Below are 22,099 nucleotides of genomic sequence, written 5' to 3' on the forward strand. Positions count from 1 at the left end.
CTGAAGTATGGAATGAAATAAGTGGTCCGTTACAACTAAGGGCTATGCACTACAAGAGGTTAAACGAAGGGTAAGCAACAGGTATTGATACGAACAGGTCTCAAACACTATCACTGTAAATGCGATGGCTGAATCTTGTTCTAGTTTGGAAGATGAACCTGTTATTCAAACCAGGCTAAAGTTTATATTTTAATATGTGTTCTGTAGTTTTTTTTCCATTTATAGTTAGCATGTATCCTTACTAATCCAGTCTGAATTGTCTTTCCTCTAATCCCTTCTTTCTGATTGTCTTTATTTTCCCCAAAACCATCCATTTAGTGGGAGTCTGAGGACACCCAGGACTATGTGAGTAATAAATGTGCAATTCTGGGCATGGGCCTTCAATCACAAATCATTAGAGGGATGTCAAAGGTGAATGTAACAGAGCAGGTTTAAGTAAGAAAGAAGCACGTAGGGTCTACATAACTATTTAATTCAGTATACCGTTTAAAATTGATCAGAGCTACTCTATTTAGTGAAGCCTACAGTCCATACCATGAGTCAATGTTACAGTCACTCTGCACTGAACCAAATAATGGCACTGACTGCACCTGTCATGCCCTGTGGCAAGCATGGTACAGCATCAGAGTCAATGATCAAAATCACTTTGAAGTACATTTTATTAGTGTAATCAAATATAAATTCAACAAACTTTTTCTGGTCCTTTTTGATGCTATACTTCTGGAGCTAAATAAATAATTGGATGTTGCTGTTTGCTCAGTTCTTGTCCATTTACTAAAGCATAAAACAAATACAAATGGAGCAGGTTTAGACGTGTTTCTACTAATGGTTGAACTATCTTTAGATCTGCAAATGTTCACCAAACACATTGGGAGCTATTATTTACAATCCAATACTGGAAAGAGATAATTGCAATGTAGCAATCCAAAGAATTTCACTTTTCCTAGCACTAACAGTGCTCCTGATTTGCAAAAGAAATCCCAGTATATCACAATATCTCCCTTCACAGAGAGAATGTATGAACTCCACAGATATGGCACCAGAGGTCAGGATAGAACCTGGATCCCTGGAGCTGTGTGGTCTCAGAAAGCCTCTTTGATAAAAAAAAATCTAGCATCCCCAGCAACTTGTAGGAATCTCTGGCCTCTGACACTCAAAATAAAGAAGGAATATTAAGGGCAGCATTGAGAACTCAATGCTATTCATCAGGAGGATACGAAAGACTAGCAGAAAGATCACACCACCTCCAAAATACCCACTGCTTATCCTGTCAAGTGTTTCCTACCCCACCTGTAGCAGGATCTATTTATCCAGCAATGGCCTCATCAGCCACCTTAGAACTCATAGAAATGGCATGGAAGCAGGTCATACTTCATCCTGAGGGACTGCTTAAAAATCAGATGAAGGTAGGGGCAATTAATGGAACAATCAAGGAAGGAAACCACAATAATCACAAATTGTTTTGTGATATGTAAATCTGCAAAAAGGATAACTTTTATGGACCTCATATCCTCTTCACCTGCAACAATATCTTATCACACCACAAAAGGAGGCCCTTTGGCCAATCAGCTCCATGTAGGTTCCCTGAGGAGCAATCCCATCAGTCCCATTTCCCCTTTCCTGATTTCCCTGTACCCTTATGACTTAGTCTCTCTTAGACATATTCATCAACTTGTCTTTGATCTTTGTTGTCATCAAGGGCAATTTACAGTAGCTAATTAACCTATCAGCATGCCTTTGGGATGTGGGAGGAAAGCAGAGCACCCAGAGGAAATCTACTTGATCACAGGAAAAATGTTCAAGTTCCACACAGAAAGTATCCAAGGTCAGGTTAGAAGCTGGGTCCCTGGAGCACTCAAGTGGCTGCATACCGACTGCTGTGCTATCGTGCTGCCACTTGAGTGCTTCTTAAAGAACTAATTAAGATAAAATATGATCAAAGTTATCTTGATTTCTTTAAAATTTTAAATGTTTAAATGTTCAGTTTCCCTCTCATTAATTGCAATGAAAATTAATATGTTTACATGAATCTGCATAGAGCTAGAATGTAGGGTACTGTGGGTAAGCTGAAAGGAACAATAGAAGTATTTATTTGATGAGTCTCAGAAAAGGAATTGAGGAAGAAGCGATTATAGAGTGTACACCTTTGTTGATCTCTCTTTGACATCCCTAGCTTGCCATTTTGCATTGATCTTCCTCTGCTCCTTAAACTACACATTTGCATGAGAAATATACTTGCTGGGATTATTTCGTGGGTATTCTACTTGTAGATGCAAATCTATACTACATTTTCTTTTTTAATGGTGCTAGTACAAATGCATGCTTTTCCTTTTCACTGTTATGTGTGATGTGTTGCAATTTGAGATTTGTTTCATTACTACTGATTTCATGTAAAGCAGTGGTGCTGGATCAGCTCAGCTGGGCAAAGCTCCGGTCTAGGCAATAAAGCATGATAAAGATCAGCTTGTTTTCAACATAGCATGAAAGATTTAGGATAAGCAATGGAAAAGATCAGTGAGAAAGAACAAAGTCCACAGTCAACTGACAGTGTTGACAGTCTATAGGATGTATGGGTCATTTGTTTTCTGCCTCCCTGCCTATTTTTAAGAACATGCCTTCCTCAGTAAAAGATAGGCTCAGCTTTATCAGTTGGATTTTTTGTTAAACTAAATTGCAAGATAACAAAACTCAACAAGCACGAACAGGATAGAAAATTGAGCAAACCAGGTAGTAAAGACCACACCCACTTACTGCTCAAAGCTGAATTTCCTTCACTGTGCCCTATTGCTGCCCACAGTAAGCAGATATATGTGGGTGGAATAGAGTTCGAGGATCCTAGTTCCTTTTCTTACCGTATGCACATTCACATATTGATCTTGTCCCTGGACTACTAGTGAGAAGACATTTAAGTACCTTGATGATAGGAAAAGGCTCTTAGCTGCCCCTTCTTCAATCATACTCCATAGTTCCCACCCAAATGTGGACCCCTTCAAGGCTTTGGTATCATGCTTTTATTTCATGTGTCTTAATACTGTTCCCTTCCCTTTTACTGAGTAGCACCATTCATGTTTTGTTTAGGGTCAGTGGCAAACTCCCACTTGTTGTTTGAGGCATTGGGATGTCAGTATGAATGTTTAATGATCCCTATCTTGAGAAACTGGGCAGAGATGGATATCAGATCAACCAGTGGGAAAAGAGAAATACAGCTTTACATATTTACGTTATTAATTCCCATTCCCAGCCACTAAAGTTTGTGAGATTGTTCTAGAATTGAGGTAACTCTATATTTAAAGGCACTGATATAATTCATGGAAAGAGGTGGATTTAATTATTCACACCCAATTACTATTTTTCCTGTGGTGGTATATTTGAAGAGCAGCATTTCTCTTTGTAATTTTAGAAAAGGGTGAGGCACCAATTTTGTTAATGCCCAAATGACTAAATAAATAAAGTTATAATTTGTGTTAATCTATATTCAGTCCATGGATGGATATTTGGGATTGTATATGTCAGTTGTATCACACACACAAGAAGAAAACTATCATTATATTCCTCTATACAAAGATTTTTTTCCTGTTTGCTCAAAAACAGCTTTACCAGATGTCTTGGAAGAATCAAAGTACTTCTCACCAAAAGTAATTGAATGCAGAGTTGGGATGAGGTGGCAGTGTGTCTACAGTGGTATGCATGTGTGGGGCAGTTGGTTTCCAGTGCACTGCTGTTGCTTTTTGACTTCTATAAATTATTTCCTCAGTTGATTCTCTTTGATATTTTTATTACATTATTTCATTCACATGTAACTTTATGATATGCTCACTCTCTGTTGTTTCTGTGGGTTATTGAGTTCGGCACCTCTGAAATTACCGTTGTGAGGTGTGATCGATTAACCTGGATTGCTCACACAAAGAATACTTCTGATTTAATTAGCTGGATGCAAATGTTGATGCAGTGATTATTTCCAACAAAGTGCCATGTAAAACCTGACAAAATTCCAGTTGTTAATCTCTTTAAACAGTCATCAGAAAAGAGTGTATTTTGTTTATGTTCATTTGAAGTAAGATGTTCTCATGCTGTGGAGTCAGATTCTTGAAAAACGTTTTGGTTTTTCCTAGTTTTGATAATACATTTAAATCCATGTTATTTCTGATTCAACTGGTGATGAAAACATTTACAAAAGTAAGTAATCCTTAAAAAGCATCCTGGAATAGTGCACTGCCAAGATCTTGCAAGTATCTCCTTGTCCCATTGTGTGTTGGTTTTTCCTTTTTGTCCTGTGCTGGATAAGCCTCCTTGGTATAGCCAATTGATCCCCTGTGCAACATCCAGATTTATTACTAAGTGTGTCAAATTAGATTCTATGCCAGCCTGACATCTGTCCATTGATCCTCTGCTAATCCTGGTTGATCTTTATGAGTATATGTGCAGCATTGGTTTCTGTGTAACCTATTTATTTTTGATGCATTTAATAATAGGAAGCTTCCATTGGGGGACTGATGCCTGAAACAACATATTCCATTACAGTAGCAGCATATACCATTCGAGGGGATGGAGCACGCAGCAAACCCAAGCTGGTTACTACTTCAGGGGCTGGTATGTAGGGTCTCAAGTACTGTAGTCATTGTCTGCTTGTGTTTTTATACTGAGAGAAGTTCTTCTGGCAAGTGAAATAATTCTAACAAAAAGCTTTTTATTCGTCTTAGTAATGACATTAGTTTTTAGTCAATGCCCACTCAGCTGTTCTATATTACCTTTAAATAGACTTGATCTCCAATATCAGCATTAAATGGAAACATTTAGAGATGAAACAAAATTATATATTTGTATAATGTACATACAGGGTTGCAGATGAATGTTATTAATTCAGTTTTACTGCATTAATTGTTAAATTGAGTCAGATTTACTTCTGTGAATGTCAAAGGTGAACCATAATATAAGTAGGGTCCTCTAAAAGGTCTGTAACATGGAAGGATTCATTGAAAGGGATGAAGGTAGTTATACTCAGCTGTAATGGTGATGGAATGGTTATTTAGATCTGAAAGTATTGGGGCCATTGTTGTTTGTTGTATATATCAATGATCTAGAAGATAATGTGGTAATTTGGATTAGTAAATTTGCGGATGACACTAAGATTGGAGGTGTCGTGGACAGCGAGGAAGGCTTTCAAAGCTTGCAGAGGGATCTGGACCAAATGGAAAAATGGTCCAGAAAATGGCAGATGGAATTTAATGCAGACAAGTGTGAGGTGTTGCATTTTGTAAGGACAAATCAAGGGAGGACATACACAGTAAATGGTAGGGCACTGAGGAGTGCGGAGGAACAAAGGGATCTGGGAGTTCAGATACATAATTCCCTGAAAGTAGAGTCACAGGTAGACAGGGTTGTAAAAAAGGCTTTTGGCATCCTGGCATTTATAAATCAAAGTATTGAGTATAGGAGTTGGAATGTTTTGGTGATGTTGTATAAGTGATTGGTGAGACCAAATTTAGAATATTGTGTGCAGTTCTGGTTGCCGAACTACAGGAAGGATGTCAGTAAGATTGAAAGAGTGCAGAGAAGATTTACAAGAATGTTGCCAGGTCTTCAGGAGTTGAGTTACAGGGAAAGACTGAGCATGTTAGGACTTTATTCCTTGGAGTGGAGAAGAATGAGGGGAGATATGATAGAGGTTTACAAAATGATGAGGGGCATAGACAGAGTTAATGCAAGTAGGCTCTTTCCACCTAGATTAGGAGAGATAAGTAGGAGAGGACATGGCTTTAAGGTGAAAGGGGAAAGGTTTAGGGGGAACATTAGAGGGAACTTCTTCACTCAAACAGTGGTGGGAGTGTGGAATGGGCTGCCATCTGATGTGGTAAATGCGGGCTCGCTCTTAACTTTTAAGAGTAAATTGGATAGATACATGGACGAGAGAGGTCTGGAGAGGTATGGGCTGGGGGCAGGTAGATGGGACCAGCAGAATAATGTTTCGGCACAGACTAGAAGGGCCGAATGGCCTGTTTTCTGTGCTGTAGTTTTCTATGGTTCTATTGCACATATAAGATAAGATATCTTTATTAGTCACACTAAGTAGGATGAGGAAAATATGGTTAATTGGTAAACTATAGTTGCTATTTTCCAGTGCTCAGGCTATTGTCACACATTCTCTGAAAACGTTATGATCTACCTTAACATAAACCACAAAACAAATAATCGAGCCATGCATTGGCACAAATTTTCACTTGCACTTTGGGAGTTTTTTTAAAATAGTGCATCTAGTCATAACAGAGAGGGAGAGTTGGTTGTTGGTGGAAATTGGATAAAAATAATCAAACTTGAGATTCCTGTCTTTATGGGTTAGTTTAATATTAGACAAATATCTTTACCAGCTGGGCCACTGGAAAGCTTGAATGTATTAATTCTGTTGAATCTTCTTACTGTTGGATTTGACTGTTTTAAGTAGTTTTTTTTAACATGTGTGGTGTTTAATACACCACAAGTGGCTGCACAAGGAACAGCCGCTTCCTAGTTTATTGGTTCATCCATCAGGTGAATATGTGTTTTTACATTGGTTGGTTTGGCCACAGGTATCTAATAGGTTTCCTGATTTGGACTATTGTTAACTAAGGAGTACCTCTTATCTCAGGTATAAAAGGTGTAATTTTTTGTTAATCCTCCTCTTGCTCTCTTCCTCGCCCCATCCCCACCCCCCACCCCCCTCCTGGCCCTAGTTCATCTTTAGTTCCTTTTGTCTCGGCTCATCTCCTAGTAGTAAAGCTAGTGCCATGTGCTCTGTGACTGTTTCTTTGTTTTAAACTTTTCCAATAAAACTTTGTGAAGCACCAAGTTGTTTTCAACTCATTCTTGGATTCCTGAAAGAACCTGCGGATTCGAAAATAACCGGATCTGACATTACATTGAGATAAAAATAGAAGGATGAAACTGCCATTGACCTAAGAGTATGTACATATCTAGGAATTTTGCCTGTACAGTGAGGAAGGAAGCAAAAATGAGCACTGAAAAAATGTGTTAGAATTAGTAACTTATACTTGCATTACTCTTCATTGTTGCATGAATAATTGGCCTTGGTGATACACTGATCATTTTGAAACTGATAGGTATTTGTGTGAGCTAAATGAAAATGTACTCACTTGTTTATTATTACCATGCTTTTCTTTCTTTAGTCCCAGGAAAGCCTGCAATGGTTATCAGTGTCACTCATATGAGCACAGCCCTTATTCAGTGGCAGCCACCACAAGAGATGGTGGGTGAACTGCTGGGTTTCCGATTACAGTACAGCCGGGCTGACGAAGACCAGCCAAATGTAATTGAACTAAGTAAAACTGATGACCATTACACAGTTACAAACTTATACAAAGGGGCCACGTACACCTTTCGCTTGTGTGCCAAAAACAAAGCAGGATTCGGTGAGGAGATGGTGAAGAAAATAATAACACAGGAAGACGTACCAACTGGGTTCCCGCAGAATCTGCGTGTTGTGGGACTGACAACATCCACCACTGATCTTTCATGGGACCCGCCATTTATGGCGCAGAGGAATGGGAAGATGATCCTCTATACAGTGTTGTATCATGATATCAACAGCCCAAAGGACCTCACCAATACTACAAATGAAACTCAAATAACCCTCAGTAACCTGAAACCAGACACCACATATGACATTCGAGTGAGAGCTCACACTTCCAAAGGGCATGGTCCATATAGTCCCAGCATTCAGTCCCGTACAATGCCAGTTGACCAAGGTAAGGAATTTAGTATTTATTGATAATTATATATTGAGTGATGGCCTTAACATGAATGAATGATGGTAATGGTCAGCAATAGGTCCAGAATTCCAGGGTTATTGCTACTTCAGAAAAGAAATCAACCTCTGACTGCTGCACTGAATAAATTGTCCTCCCAAATCACAAAGATGGTCGGAACCATACTGCACTTAGATCCAAAACAAAGCCTCACAGTGCAATAAGTATGCAATAACATATATGAAGGACCTGAAAGTCTGGGGAGAAAAAGGCAATATATTATTTCTAGAGCAAAAAACAAAAACTAAACAAAAATGCTGAACACATAGAGCAGGCAGCCAGCATCAGTGGGGAAAGAAACAAAGTTGAGGTATCAGGTTAGGGACCTTTGATCAGAACTAGAAAAGTGCTAAAACAAGCATCTTTTAACTTGCAATGGGAGGATGGGAGCGGCAAAGGGATTGGAGAGAACAAAGGGATTGACTGTGATAGGATGTAGACCGAAATTGTCAATGTAGCAACTTCTTTAAAAGCCAGAAGATAGAGACAGAAGAGAAAGAAAGAAATTGAAACAAGAAGGTACAGCCACCACTGTGATATGAGAGAGAGAGCGAGAGAGAGAAAGAGAGAACCTTAAATTCAATTTTAAGGCCTGAGGGTGACAACAGGCCCAGTGGAAAGGTCAGATGCTGTTCCTCAAACCTGTGTCCGGCATTGATGGATGAAGTAGGAGGTCAAAAGACAAAGTTCAGAGTGGTAGAGAGACAAAGAATTAAAGTAACATGTTATTGCAAACTGAACAGAAGTGTTCTACAAAGTAGTCACCCAATCTGTGGTTGGTTTCTCCATTGCAGATCCGTTGCAGGTACAAAATGCAATACAATAAATTGGAAGAAGTGCAAGTGAACTGCTGCCTCATCTGGAAGAGTTGTTCGGAGACTTTAATGGGGGGGGAAGGGATGGAGTAAAAGGACAGATGTTGGATCTCCCACTGCTAAAGGATAACATGCCATGAAAGGGGAAGTAGTGGTGGAGATGGATGTATGAACCAGGGAGTAAGAAAGGAATGCTGAAAGGGAAGGGAGTGGAAAGATATGTCTGTTAGGGAAACCTCATGGAAGATGGTTGGAAATTTTGGAGGATCTGTTAAATGTGAAGGTTGGTGAGATGGAAGACGAGGGCAAGGGGAAGTCAATCTTGATCTGACTTAGAGGGGATGAGTGCAGAAATGAAGTGATCCATGCCTGACCTAAGCAACTTTCAGTCACGGTTGTAAGTGGCGAGTGATAGCTGTGCCACGAAAGTCTAAAGGCAAAAAGCACTGACCAACTCCAACAAAAGATGACCTAAACATCTACTCTTCAGTCAACGACACTACCATTGCCATGTCCCCCACCATCAAAATCCTGGGCATCACCATTGATCGTGACCTCAACTAGATCAGCCACATAAATGCTGTGGCTACATAGGTACACAGAGGCTGGTTTTCCTGTGATGTGAGAGTCACCTTCTGACACCCCAGAACACCTACACAACTTACAACACACATATCAGGCACTCATGGAATGCTTACGCTTGCCTGGATCTATTGGAATTGGAATTGGTTTATTATTTTCACATGTACCGAGGTTCAGTGAAAAGCTTGTCTTGCATACTGTTCATAAAGATCAATTCATTACATGGTGCATTGAGGTAGTACAATGTAAAACAATAGTAGAATAAAGTGTAACAGCTAAAGAGAAAGTGCAGTGCTGGTAGGAAATAAGGTGCAAGGTCATAATGAAGTGGATTGTGAGGTCAAGAGTCCATCTTATCGTACTAGAAAACTACTCAATAGTCTTATAACAGTGGGGTAAAAGCTAGGAAATGCATCAAGCTAGCCCATGTTAAGTAACCCTAACCCCATTCACCACTCTCATATTCAATCCCTCCTGCATGAGCACATCATGGCTGCAATGCGTATCATTTACAAAATACACTGCAGTTACACACCTAGGATACTCTAAAAGTAACTCCCAAACTCGAGACCTAAACCTCCAAGAAAGTTGGGAGCAGCAGACACATGGGAACTCCACCACCTGCAGATTCCCCTCCAAGTCCCACATCACCCGACCTTGGAAACTTTCATTCGGCACCAACAGAACTGCTGTGGTTCAAGTAGGTAGCTCACCAAAATCTCCTTGAAAGCAGTCGGAACTGGGCAATAAATTCTGACCTTGTCAGTGATGCTCATATCTCATTAAATGAATATGTTAAAAAAGGTGGGTGTACCCTTTCAACTCCTTCATTGCTCCTTTACTACCAGCAACCATGCCCCCAGATTCACTCTCACATAAACCAACGTGCCAGGCCAAATCTGACCCATGAGCTAGAGTTTGGGTGCATATTACATTATGAATGTCTGGTCAGTTTGTATAGTATTGTCTTATTTGAAATCCATACAGTTTGGTATCATGGTGCACTATAGGCCTTCTGTCTAAGATTGATATGCAGGAACATCCAAGTTATGATCTTCTTGACCTTTTTCCTAGTGTTTGCCAAGAATTTTCGGGTGAAGGCGGTAATGAAGACATCAGTGTTGCTGAGCTGGGAAGTGCCAGAAACATACAAGCCAGGAGTGTCTTTCAAGGTCAGTGCAGCATAGTGACATATTAATTTACTTAAATCCTGTTCACCAACTTCAAAGAAAATTCATTACCTTCCACTCTTATCCTGATAATGGAGCAAAATATGTCATTCAAAAGAAGTTGAAATGCATCTGGATTCAGATGCATGATTCTTCCATTTGCCTTCATTCTGAGGTGTAAATGATTCTGATTCAATAAACTAATAACATAATAATTACACAAGCATGTAGGTCTGTGAGTCTGTTGTCTGCTCCATGTCTTTTTGCTTTTGCAGAGAAAATGTCAGGACAGATCTTCCATATTCCACCTGTTGGTTTCGATGGCTGTCGAATCAATTTTAAAGCCCTGTTTTAGTATTGTTCTACTATATTAGTGTAACCTATTGTTTTCTATATAGAAAGAAACAACCATACTAACTGCCCTTGAATAACCTTTTTCATTGTATGAGATAATAAGGTTTTGCAACATTTTACACCCCCATGCGGATTTTCATTATGTCTACATGGAGTCAAAACAATACGTTTCAGCATAATGTTCAATGCACAATTAAAAGAATGTAAAGAGACTTTTTTCAATCTTGTATTTTCTTGTAATCCTTCTCTGAACTGATCTGGAAGGCAATTCATTGTATTAAATTATGCTAGATTTTTGGCACCCTTTATAAACTACTGTATTTTTACTTTCAGATATACTGTGCATATAAATTCTAAAAGCATTTTACCTCTCCCTCTATTATTGCATGTACTTCGACATTCATGGTTTCTTCAAATATAATTTGGTATAGTTTTTCAGTATGAATTTCAAGCTTTTGTTTCACCTTCCTCTTCAGAAAGTGGGCAAAAAGCCTGAAAACTCATGAAATCCTGATCCAGTTATTGAGAATAGCTACTTCTTGATGGTTTAAGTCAATAACTAAGTAGTATAATTAACCACTTGACCACAGTTTTTACTTTGATCTAAGGGATTTTCCATGTAGGAGTAACTTTGAAGTCAGTTTACAAGTTGATTTGGATAGAGTCAGTTGTGATTTTTCCCAATGCACTGTTATTTGTTCCACTACATCAATAAAAAGAAAGCAGGAGTGCATGAGTTTGTGTTCTTCCCATTGGGGAAAAAAATCACAAACGTTTTCAGTGCTGCAAAGAACTAATGATTTGAATAGGCCATTAGGAAAGAATGTACACTCAGTCCTTGTTACCTGCTGATTTGCTATCTGTGTACTCACAAGGTAGGATTAATTTTCGAACAAATGTATCTGTATACAGGTACCAGTCAATGTCTATTAAGGTACAGTGATCAGTTTCCAGATCTCTTGTGTCCAGTGGCTCCATGCTGTGCGCTGCTCTATTAGAAAGTGGTCTTTATTTACACAGTGGCAACTTCTGATTTCAATTTTGATCAGTTTTGTACATTTCATAGAACAGTACGGCACAAGAACAGGCTCTTTAGTCCACAATGTTGTGCTGAACTAATTAAACTAGTAATTAAATGCCTAACTAAACTAATCCCTTCTGGCTACACAATGTCCATATCCCTCCATTTTCTGCACATTCATGTGCCTATCTAAGAGTGTTAAACACCTCTATCCTATTTGCCTCCTGGTGGTGCAGTACATGCAATATATTACATTTCAATACATTCAGTATGAATAATCAGTTTGCTAAAATAATTTCCTTACAGCTTTTAAAAATATTTTAATGCATTTATTAATGCATTTTAATATCCTTAAAACATTATGGGGCATCCCTATGTTTATTTGGGGGATGTAAAGGAGAGGGCCTTGGTGGTTATCTGTGTAAAATCCATGCCCCTGTGCCTCATGAATAACAAGGACCTGGAGTAATGAACTATATTCTAATAAAATCCTCTCTTTGCTCTCATTATTAATTTTGCTCAATGGCCATAATTTATAGACAAATACAATTCAAATTTATTTGTCCTTCAGTCAGAGAGATTGATAGGTGCTGTGTATGTTTTTTATTTCCTTCAAAGGAATTATTATTCTCAGTTTATGCTACTTTCCAAATTACTCCTTGCATTGGATTATATTTCAGGATATGAGAACCATGAGTGAAACTGTGAATGGCAGCCTCAAATGCATGAAAATACATATGACACTCAAAATTATTTATGTCTTCAGGTATCACATTATATCTGAGACATAAAGCAGTGGTACGACATTTGTTTTTCTAAAAATTACCAGTTTCAACTAAAATGAAGCAAATTGATAGAAATGAAAGTCTCAATTTGAACCTTGGATAGGCTTTCACCAGGTGTGCAACTGGGCAACTTAAAAACTCAATTCTGCTCTACAAATCGGGCTCAGACTATTTTAATTACCAAGTTTCAATTAAATCCTGAACATTGAATTCTTGCTCCAAAATGGGCAGAAAGCCACATAAAAAGTTGTGAAATTTCAATGCAGTATTTATACATAGGCATAAACCAATCTAAACCTGTTTACACCTGAATGGCTGTTATTCCTAAGATACCATGTCCTAGATTTATGGCTGCAACTTGTTAATTTCTCAGATACTAAGCCTTCACTAATGTTTCCAATACAGCAGGGAAGAAGCACACATCAGTACAGGTCAGAAATATATTTGAATAAAAGGGTCAATAAATTTAAAGCCCTTATGCAGCATTGGTCTGAGGAAAAGGAAGACTTGTATTTATAAAGCAACATTTCCAACCTTAAGACATCCCAAAATGATTTACAGACATCAGATTCTCTTTTGAAATGTGCTCAAAGTGTAGTAAGGCAGGGAAAAATTTGTTCCTTTGCACACAGCAAGCTCCCAGAAATGCCACTGTGATTATGATATCTGTTTTAGTGACGGTGATTGCAAAACAAATTGGGCCAGAGCACATAATTCCATAGAGTCATGCAGCATGGAAACAGGCCCTTCAGCCCACGGCCAACCATCAAGCACCCATTTACACTAAACCTTCACCAATCTGTTTTATTGCTGTCAACTCCTTCAAGATTCTACCACCTACCCACACATTAGAGCATTTCACAGTGGCCAATTAATCTACCAACTCTCTTATCTTTGGGATGTGGGAGGAAATCAGAGCACCCAGAGGAAACCCACAGGGCCACAGGGAGAATGTGCAAACTCCACACAGATAGCATTGGAGGTCAGGATAGACACTGGGTCATGAGCTGTGAGGCAGCAGCTTTACTAGCTACACCACTGTGCCATGGGATTGAACTTACAATTTTTTTTAGTTATTATGCCAATTGAGGCATGTTAGACTATTTCTAGGAATTTCTGACCTTTCTTAGTTCTGATGATAGCTCACTGACCTGAACTATTCACTTTGTGTTTCACCGTTGATACTGCCTGATCCACTCAGTAATTCCAGCATCTTCTGTCTTATTTCAGGTTTCCAGCATCCCCTGTTTTTTTTTTTGCTTTTGATCTATAATGTTGTGTGTTTTTCTAACATACTTGGACGTTGATTATTCTTTTGATAGCAAACAGGAGTGAAGTTAAATATGATGTTTTGATATCAGGATTTAGTCACTTCTCTTATTCCTTCCTCAGATCTTGTATAATGGCCAAAGCGTAGAAGTAGATGGACAATCCATGCGAAAACTTATTACAAAGCTTCAGCCTGATACTGAATACTCCTTTGTATTAACGAACCGGGGGAATAGTGCTGGTGGACTGCAGCAGGTGGTATCAATTCGTACTGCTCCTAACTTGCTAAAAACAAAACCAATTGTGTACAGCAAGAACATCCAGGATGGCAAGTTGCCCATCAACTTGCCCAAGGTTCAGACCACTGCCATTGTCAAGTAAGATATGAATTCACTGCATTTGTGAAACTTGCCTGAATTTACTAACCCAGATCTTAAGAATTGTTTTGTAAACCAGATAAGCTATATAGAAAATAAAATCAGAAAATGTTTGAAAAATATCCACCATTTCAGGTAGCATCTGCACAGAGAGCATTAAACAAAAACATTGTTTCTTTCTCTCTACAGATGTTGCCTGACCTGCTGAGTATTTCCATTTGTTGCTTTTATTTCAGATTCCAGCATTTACAGTATTTTGCTTTTGGATTATTGTTTGAGAAGTATATGTTAGGTACATGATAATTTTATTAATGAATCATTTCCTCATTTACATATGGTTGTCACAACTTTTTGGGAATGATAGTCTAAACAGTTCTAGGGATTGCCTTGGTGAATGTTGGTCCTGATGGCTATCATTCCAATTGCATTTAAACATGCAGTAGAACACAGCCCTATTTGGTTTCCCAGAAGTTCTGCTAGAAAATCTGTCCACTGTACTTAAACCAGGTTAGCTCGTGTGCAAGTTCAACAATTCCATTCATTTCGATGGATGGGAACAACAAGGAACATGTGTAAGCTTTAGATCACCTAAATCTTTCTTGGAATAAGAAAAAACATCTAAAGTCCACAAAGGCATAACTGCAACATGAAATTAGCAATGAAGGTTTTTTTGTTTGTAGTATTGAATTGTGCAGCATAGCCTCTGTGGTGATATGCATGCACCTGATGGTCTGCATTTTTCTTCTAAGGAATCCAAGCAACCTTATGATAGGGGTTGAGGACTAATGAAGGAACCAGTATGAGTAGTTTAACTGACCGACACCAATCCTCCTCCCCCACCACCACTGATTTTTGTGATGTGGGTATCACCGTAACTTGCAGAACCAATATGCTTTCCTTATTAAAAATGCGTACAGATGATTAATTGATTATTAAGTATTCTAATTACGGAATTGATTATTAAATATCCTAATTGTGGATATATCTCCAGATTTTAAATTTGTATATACTTTGGTTTGAAATTGCCCAGCAAATTTCGTACATCCAATCTCACTTTTTATTTTAAGATATATTACAGGGGACCTCAGTGCATTGAAGCTGGTAGATCTAAGTGATGTTCAAAATAGTGTCATATAAATTTTCAGATTATGTGGGCCTTCATGATGCCTACAGCTAAAGTGGGTCACATACCCCAGTTGCATCATTAGAATGTGGTGTTGACATACAAATTAGGCCTTCAATTTTCTGGGACATATGTTCCTCCCATGCCTGAATTTGTCAATGTAAAATGTTGCCCTATTGCTCCTGTCTGCACCGCTTCTGTCAACCAGTGAAGTGAAAAATCAGCTTTTGCATTTGCTTTTAGAATTTGGCTATTTTCTTTTTTTATTTTAACTATTTAATCTCTCTTTCAGGTGGTATTTTATTGTAGTGGTACCACTAGATAGGATTGCACGTTCAGTTGCAGAGAAGTTGCAAAATCCTGAGGAGATGGACCTCGATGATGTAAGGCTTTGTGTCCAAAACCATTTTACCTCTATTTGATACATTTGTGATGTTCTGTCATTTAATAATTAGTCAGTTTCACTACCATTTGATCTTACAATGAGAGTCAAAGGCATATGCTTTATAATTAATACAACAAATGCTTTGTTTTACTCTTAACTTCACTTTTCCTCAACCTTTACCACTTCATACCATCAAAATATGGATAACAGATTACTTATTTACATACAGATGACATCTATTATGAAAATCATTTCTGAACCTCAGCAGTGCAGTCTAAAATTCTTCAGTCTTTGGCAGTTAAATAAAAATAGGATGATCAATCTACATTTGGGAGACTGGACAGCCACAATCCTGTCCTGCTAAATCTCACTTTAGGTGTGGAAGAAGCTCTTAACTGCATAGCGTAACTACCTTGTGGATAAATCATTCATTTGCACACTTTCTGGTCTTGTTCAAGTTTTATGAATGTGAATAGCATTGGAAAGTATTTCATTGTTTTTTTATATTTTATGCAATATTTCTTCGGTACCTGTGAACCTGTTTATGGTCAGTGCTGGTTCAGTAGACTTTGATCACAGATTCATGCTAGAACCAGTTTTTGTCAGATAGAGTCATAGTGCATTACAACACAGAGACCGGTCCTTTGGCCCACCAAGTCCATGCTGATCATCAGCCACACATTCTGGTTAGTTATGGAATGTTTTGGAATGGTATGTTATGGAATACAGAACCATATTGAAAAAATTGTCTTCAAGGTCCAATTTGCTAACTGAGATTATTAGTTGGCCTCAGTGTGCAAAATTGTATTCTTGAATGATCAGTACATATTTTCATTCTTTAGATTTTCTCCCTAGATGACCAGAATGGTGGATAATATTTGGCAATAACTGACTCTAGAAACATGTCCAAGTATTTGGATTTTCTATCCAACATATATCATCCTTATCTGTGGGAAGACATTTGTCTGCTTGTTTTTCCTCAGCCATAGTAGGAATTATGTGGAGAACACTTAACTCCTCCTCCTTGAATATATTTAATGCTTTCGCCTAAATTGCCTGCTGTGGTAGAAAATTCCACAGTGTCATCACACTTTGGGTGAAGACATTTGTCATCATCTCAGCCCTAACTGGCATATCCTTGGGTTGTGACCCCTGGTTCTAGACTTTCCAGCATTAAGACTATCATTCCTGTATCTAGTCTAGCTCGTTCCATCCAAATTGTATAAGTTTTAATGAGGTCCCTTTTATTTTCATAAGCTCCAGTGAAATATAAGCCCAATCATCCCGACCTCTCTTCATGACATAATTCCTGCCATCCAAAGAATTAGTTTGGTGAACATTCACTGCAGTCCCTTCAAAGCAAAAATGTTCTTGCTCAGATAAGGAGACCAAAACAGCACACACTACTCAAGTTGAGGTCTTGCAAGATCCTGAACAATGGCAGGAAGACATTTTCAGGTGATAATATTCTGCCTTTCCTGTTTTTGCCACTAAAAACTTCATTTTTATCTATATCGTGCTGCATCTTCCATTCTATTCACACTGCAGCCTCCCTGCATTCTCCTCACAGCACATGATCACTGCCAGCTTTGTCATGCTTGCAAGCTTGGAGGTAATACACTTAACTTCTTCATCTAAATCATTACCATATATCACAAATAACTGTGGTCCAAGCACATTGAACACTGTGGTGCTCCGATTATCATTGCCTGCCACTTAGAAAAAGACCTATTTATTCCTGTTCTTTGTTTGCTGTCTGCCAACCAATTCTCTATCCATATCAAAGCATTGTCCCCAAATCCATGTGCTTTGATTTCGTATGCTAACATTTCGAAGTTCAGATATACCAGATTCACTGGTTCTTCTTCATCAACGCTTCCTGAAGAAATTCTAGTAAATTTGTCAAGCGTGATTTTCTTAAATCCATGCAAAGACTGATCTTGTCACTGTTTTCCAAATACTCTGCTGTTACATCTTTAACAATGGACTCACCTATTTGCCCCATTATCCATGTCAGGCTAATCCGTCTATAGTTCCCTATTTTCTCTATCCCTCCTTTTTAAATAGTGGCGATACATTAGCCTCCGTCCAGTGCATTGGAACTGACCTGGAATCCAAAGAATATTGGAAAATGACTTCCAATGCATCCACTATTTCCAGGGCCACTTCTTAAGTAGTCTGAGATGCCCTGGGGAAGTAATAGTATACTTGTGTAATGAAGCACAAGGTAATCTGTGCAGTCTTATATTGTGACTTTAAGTAGAATAGTACCTAAAACTGAAAAATTTCTAAACTGCATTTGTATGTGTATGTTTAGTTGTTTGACAGGATAAGCCAGCAGCATGGCATCCGACGTCGACGGCAGTCAGAGAGGCTAAAGCCATACATTGCTGCCCAGCTGCAGAAACTACCAGACACATTCACACTTGGAGATGAGCGGAACTATGGAGGATTTTACAACAAACCACTCTCTCCCAACCATAGTTACTTGTGCTTTGTTTTGGCAGCTCTTGAGGAAAAGGATGCAGTAAGTATATATATCACTTGGGAATTTTTTTCAAAATTTCAAAATGCTTCCTGATGAATTCATCTTAAATAACTTCTGTCACGTGAAATGAAATTTTATTACTGAATAAATCCCCACTGTTGTGTAAGTTAATCCATTCCAAACTTTGTGTCCTTTTCAATTTGTTTCAGTTGCAGACGAAATTAAGTTATCCATCTTTAATTTCCTAAAACCTGGACTTATGCTTTAACATGATATAATGACATGGACCTACATAAAACTATGTGTGCCATGTACTAAGTGTGGTGACCTCCAATCATTTTTTGGAATGAAAGTAAACATGCTATTTCCTAACAAAACTCTTAATCTAAATTAAAATTATTAAGGAACCTGCTAATCTGTTAGCTATGGTTACTACAGTTATTCTTCTATCTATAATTGTTCAGTCCCCCTATTCATCCCCTTTTCGAGGAGCATTGTCCTCACACATCCTTCTCGGAACCATTTTGTTAACTTCTAAAGAATGGAGTAAATCTTTAGCTTAAGTGAATAACTTAATTATCAGAATAATGTTTGCTTCTATAATATTTTCACTGCCCTGTGCTGCTTAAATGAAATTCTGGAATTGGATTATTCTACTTTTAAAAGTGGGTCAGAACACTCAGATGTCTAGCCAGTGATTCTATACAGAAGCAGCAACTAGCTCAAGTGTGCATGTCAATGTAGCAGTGCAGAACATATGGGAGATCAGATGCAGGCAGGTCAAGCCTCTTGTTACACCACTTGTCTCAGCAGCAAATCCAGGGTAGTTCCTATATGGTGCTGAACTTCATTAATTTGCTTTAAGTTGTATATGGTTTTAATTTAATTCTTAATTTTTTTGATAATATTTTTAAGTTGTGTAATTATTTAAATATATTTCAACTGTCTCTAAATGTCTCTGGTCACCAGAGAATCAGAGACATTTGGAAACAGTGGAAAAGGCCTTCTGAAAGCACAAGGGAGGCCAGCAGAATGTTGACAGGGGCATAGGCATAAAAGGTAATTGCAGTTGTGGGCATGCCACAAGACGTGAAAGCAAGATGCAAGCCTGGTACTTGGACAAGTGGCACTGAACCTCATGATTATATCATCCTAATGTATGTTGACAATATTTTACTTTTCAGGATCATGCTTTCATTTATTAAGCTATGTGTTTTTCCTTGGGCAACATGGTTGTGTAGTTTATGTATATGGTCAGAATTGCCAGAATTATTTTGTAATTTTTTTCTATGATTTATAGTATTGGAAAATTGAAAAATGTTGAGTTGTCAGCAAACAGTATCAGCATGGTAAATTTTCAGAATTTACTAAAGCATGTAGCAAAGATGTTGAGTAATCACTTATGAACTATTACAATAAGACAATAGTGTTTTGATTTATATTAACATTTACAAAGTTATACCTGCTGCAGTTGAAAATGTTGTCTGATAAGCACTCATACAAAGCATTTATGTAGACATCTAGGTAGTAATTTTCCACTAAAATTCTTACCAGGTTGACATTCAGCTCTAAGCTCATTTTCCTGTAATGGCTCATTAAGACTGGTCAAACTATTCATTATTCATCTGCCCAGAATGCACTCAGTGTAGGGTCACACAGCACCAAGGAAAAATTGGACACTAAATTTATCTGACAGCAAGAAAAAACATTCCCCCTGTATTGAATTACAGTTTAATGTAGTCATATTTCAGGGGAGACCATCTTGCACAGGCAATTAGTTTTGTAGTGTGAAGTAATGACAAGGAAAATGGATTTACTAGGCTCTTGAGGTTTATATATAAGGGAAATGTTAAATCAGTTGATGGGTTTTGAAATTTCCACAAACCTTGAAGTAATTTGGCAGTGTGAGAAATTGTTGATTATTATGAGTGGCTTAATTCCTTGCTTAGAAATGCCTCATAAAAATCTAGTGATTTTGAATCTAAGCAAAATCACCTACTATTTACCTAGATTGCGCGTCAGATGGAGCAACTGCCACCTAGGGAATTATTGTTAATATTTCAGTATTGTCAGTGAGTTTTTTTGTCTTTTGGTGTATCTCCAATACATGAATTCCTATTTTCTTTGTAATTAAGAAAGAATTATGATTTGAATCCTAATTTTAGCTAAGATCATTCAGTGCCTTGATCAAATTTATGTAGATTTGAGAAAAGGTGAAAAGAACATTACTTAATTAATCAGAGCCTCCAACTATTTGCAGGTAAATGAGGGAGAAATATCCTAACATACCTAAGTGAGAGGTCAGTAGGTCTACACCAGCACTGGGGAGTCTGGCAGATTTTTGCCCTTGGTAGCTTTGAGGTCTTTACGATGCATGCTTTCAAAGAACAATACCTTTCTTGCTATGGAATGTTTTTCAAAATATCATGACCTTAATAATTTACCAGTCTGACTGTTTGTCCTTGTCAACAATTATCTTGTCCAATTGCTGTACCACTTTATGAACCCTTTCATTCGACTGCACATAACATACCCATTAGCTGTAGTAACTATTGAGGCTACATTGCCTTTTAGAGCAATGATCTGCCTGACTCCCCAGTGCTGACTTTTACCCACTGATCTCTCTTGAAAGTATGTTAGGACTTTTTCCTTTCATGTACACACAAAAAGGTTACTTGCACTCACCATATTGAATTTTCAGAAATACTTTATTAATAGTTTGTGAAATCATACCCTAGTACAAATTTTTGCCTTTGAGAATGGACAATTTTTAAAAAAATATATTTATAAAAACTTTTAATGTTACTGGTTTCCCTTTTATTTAAGTGGAATGGGGGCACACATTTCACTCATGAAGCTGAGAATAAGTAAACGATAGCTCAAAGAGACAAGTCAGATGATTTAATACAGTAATGTCTTTTTTTCTCTGCTGCGCAGATGTACGCCGCCAGTCCCTACTCTGATACAATTCTGGTGGAGGTAACTGCTTCGCCAAATACACCAGATGATCCTGAGATGTTGTGGGTGATGGGACCAGTACTTGCTGTTGTGTTAATTATCATCATTGTCATTGCTATTCTTCTGTTCAAAAGGTGAGATAATGTCAAAATTATTTGAAGAGTCCTGTGTCATCAGGATGGATGCTGAGATAATTTAGCTTTATAGTGGAATCTCTCATGGGCAGTAGCTTGAATATTAGATCAAACTATAAATTAAGTGAAAGCTCCAACCAGGAATCTACTAGAAATATTTTTCAATTTTAATTTACAAATGAGATTCTTTGATTCTTCACTAACTTTCAGACAGGAAGACATGATTATCTTAATGGTTTTTAGACTTGCTGATATACATATGTATCACTTTGAATTGAAGGGCTTTGAAGGCCACAATGTTTCTGGAATGTGGTTTATCTAGTTAACAGGCCAAAAAGTGAAACAAAAATATAAAGGGTGCTCAGTTTGAAAATTGACTGAGATACAGAATTAGTTCTGTTTTTTCTGAGTGGCTATTTCAGTGCTGAAAATACAGAGTAATGATTGTTAGGCTATGATTCAAGCTTGTTGCCTTGGGAATGTCACTACAAGCTATATATTTTTAATTTTTGCAGTATCTGTAATGTCTTGCAGCAACTAAGTTCAGATTCAGATTAGTTTATTGTCATATACACGAGGGTGCAATGAAATTGCTTGTCTGCATGAAGCTTACAGAGTAAACAGTATATGTGGTAATAATAAATACTGCAATAAGTTAAGCAACAAGCACAAAACAGCAGAATGGCATTGAGATAGTAGTGCAATCTATAGGACCGCAAAAAGAACTGCTAAAGTGACAATAAAAGGAGAACCAAGAGAGGTAGAATTATAAGTCCGAGAATGTGGCAGCATCTCCAGAAAGTGGATGCAAATTCTGACCCTGTCATGAGAATCTATCTG

At 37.9% G+C, this 22,099-nt stretch overlaps 1 protein-coding gene across 1 annotated transcript in view; it reads left to right on the forward strand.

Annotated features, from left to right (window-relative positions):
- LOC127567693 (receptor-type tyrosine-protein phosphatase F-like) overlaps positions 1–22,099 on the forward strand; it is a 335,950-nt gene that overhangs the window by 232,994 nt on the left and 80,857 nt on the right. The window contains exons 13-20 of the mRNA XM_052010633.1: positions 319–345; positions 4,473–4,590; positions 7,161–7,739; positions 10,271–10,368; positions 13,918–14,171; positions 15,587–15,677; positions 17,997–18,206; positions 21,105–21,259. Of these exons, the coding sequence (XP_051866593.1) occupies positions 319–345; positions 4,473–4,590; positions 7,161–7,739; positions 10,271–10,368; positions 13,918–14,171; positions 15,587–15,677; positions 17,997–18,206; positions 21,105–21,259 (1,532 nt within the window). The remainder of the gene's footprint in view (positions 1–318; positions 346–4,472; positions 4,591–7,160; positions 7,740–10,270; positions 10,369–13,917; positions 14,172–15,586; positions 15,678–17,996; positions 18,207–21,104; positions 21,260–22,099) is intronic.

This window comes from Pristis pectinata, chromosome 3 (genome assembly GCF_009764475.1).
Source record: "Pristis pectinata isolate sPriPec2 chromosome 3, sPriPec2.1.pri, whole genome shotgun sequence".
NCBI classification, from domain to species: Eukaryota; Metazoa; Chordata; class Chondrichthyes; order Rhinopristiformes; family Pristidae; genus Pristis; species Pristis pectinata.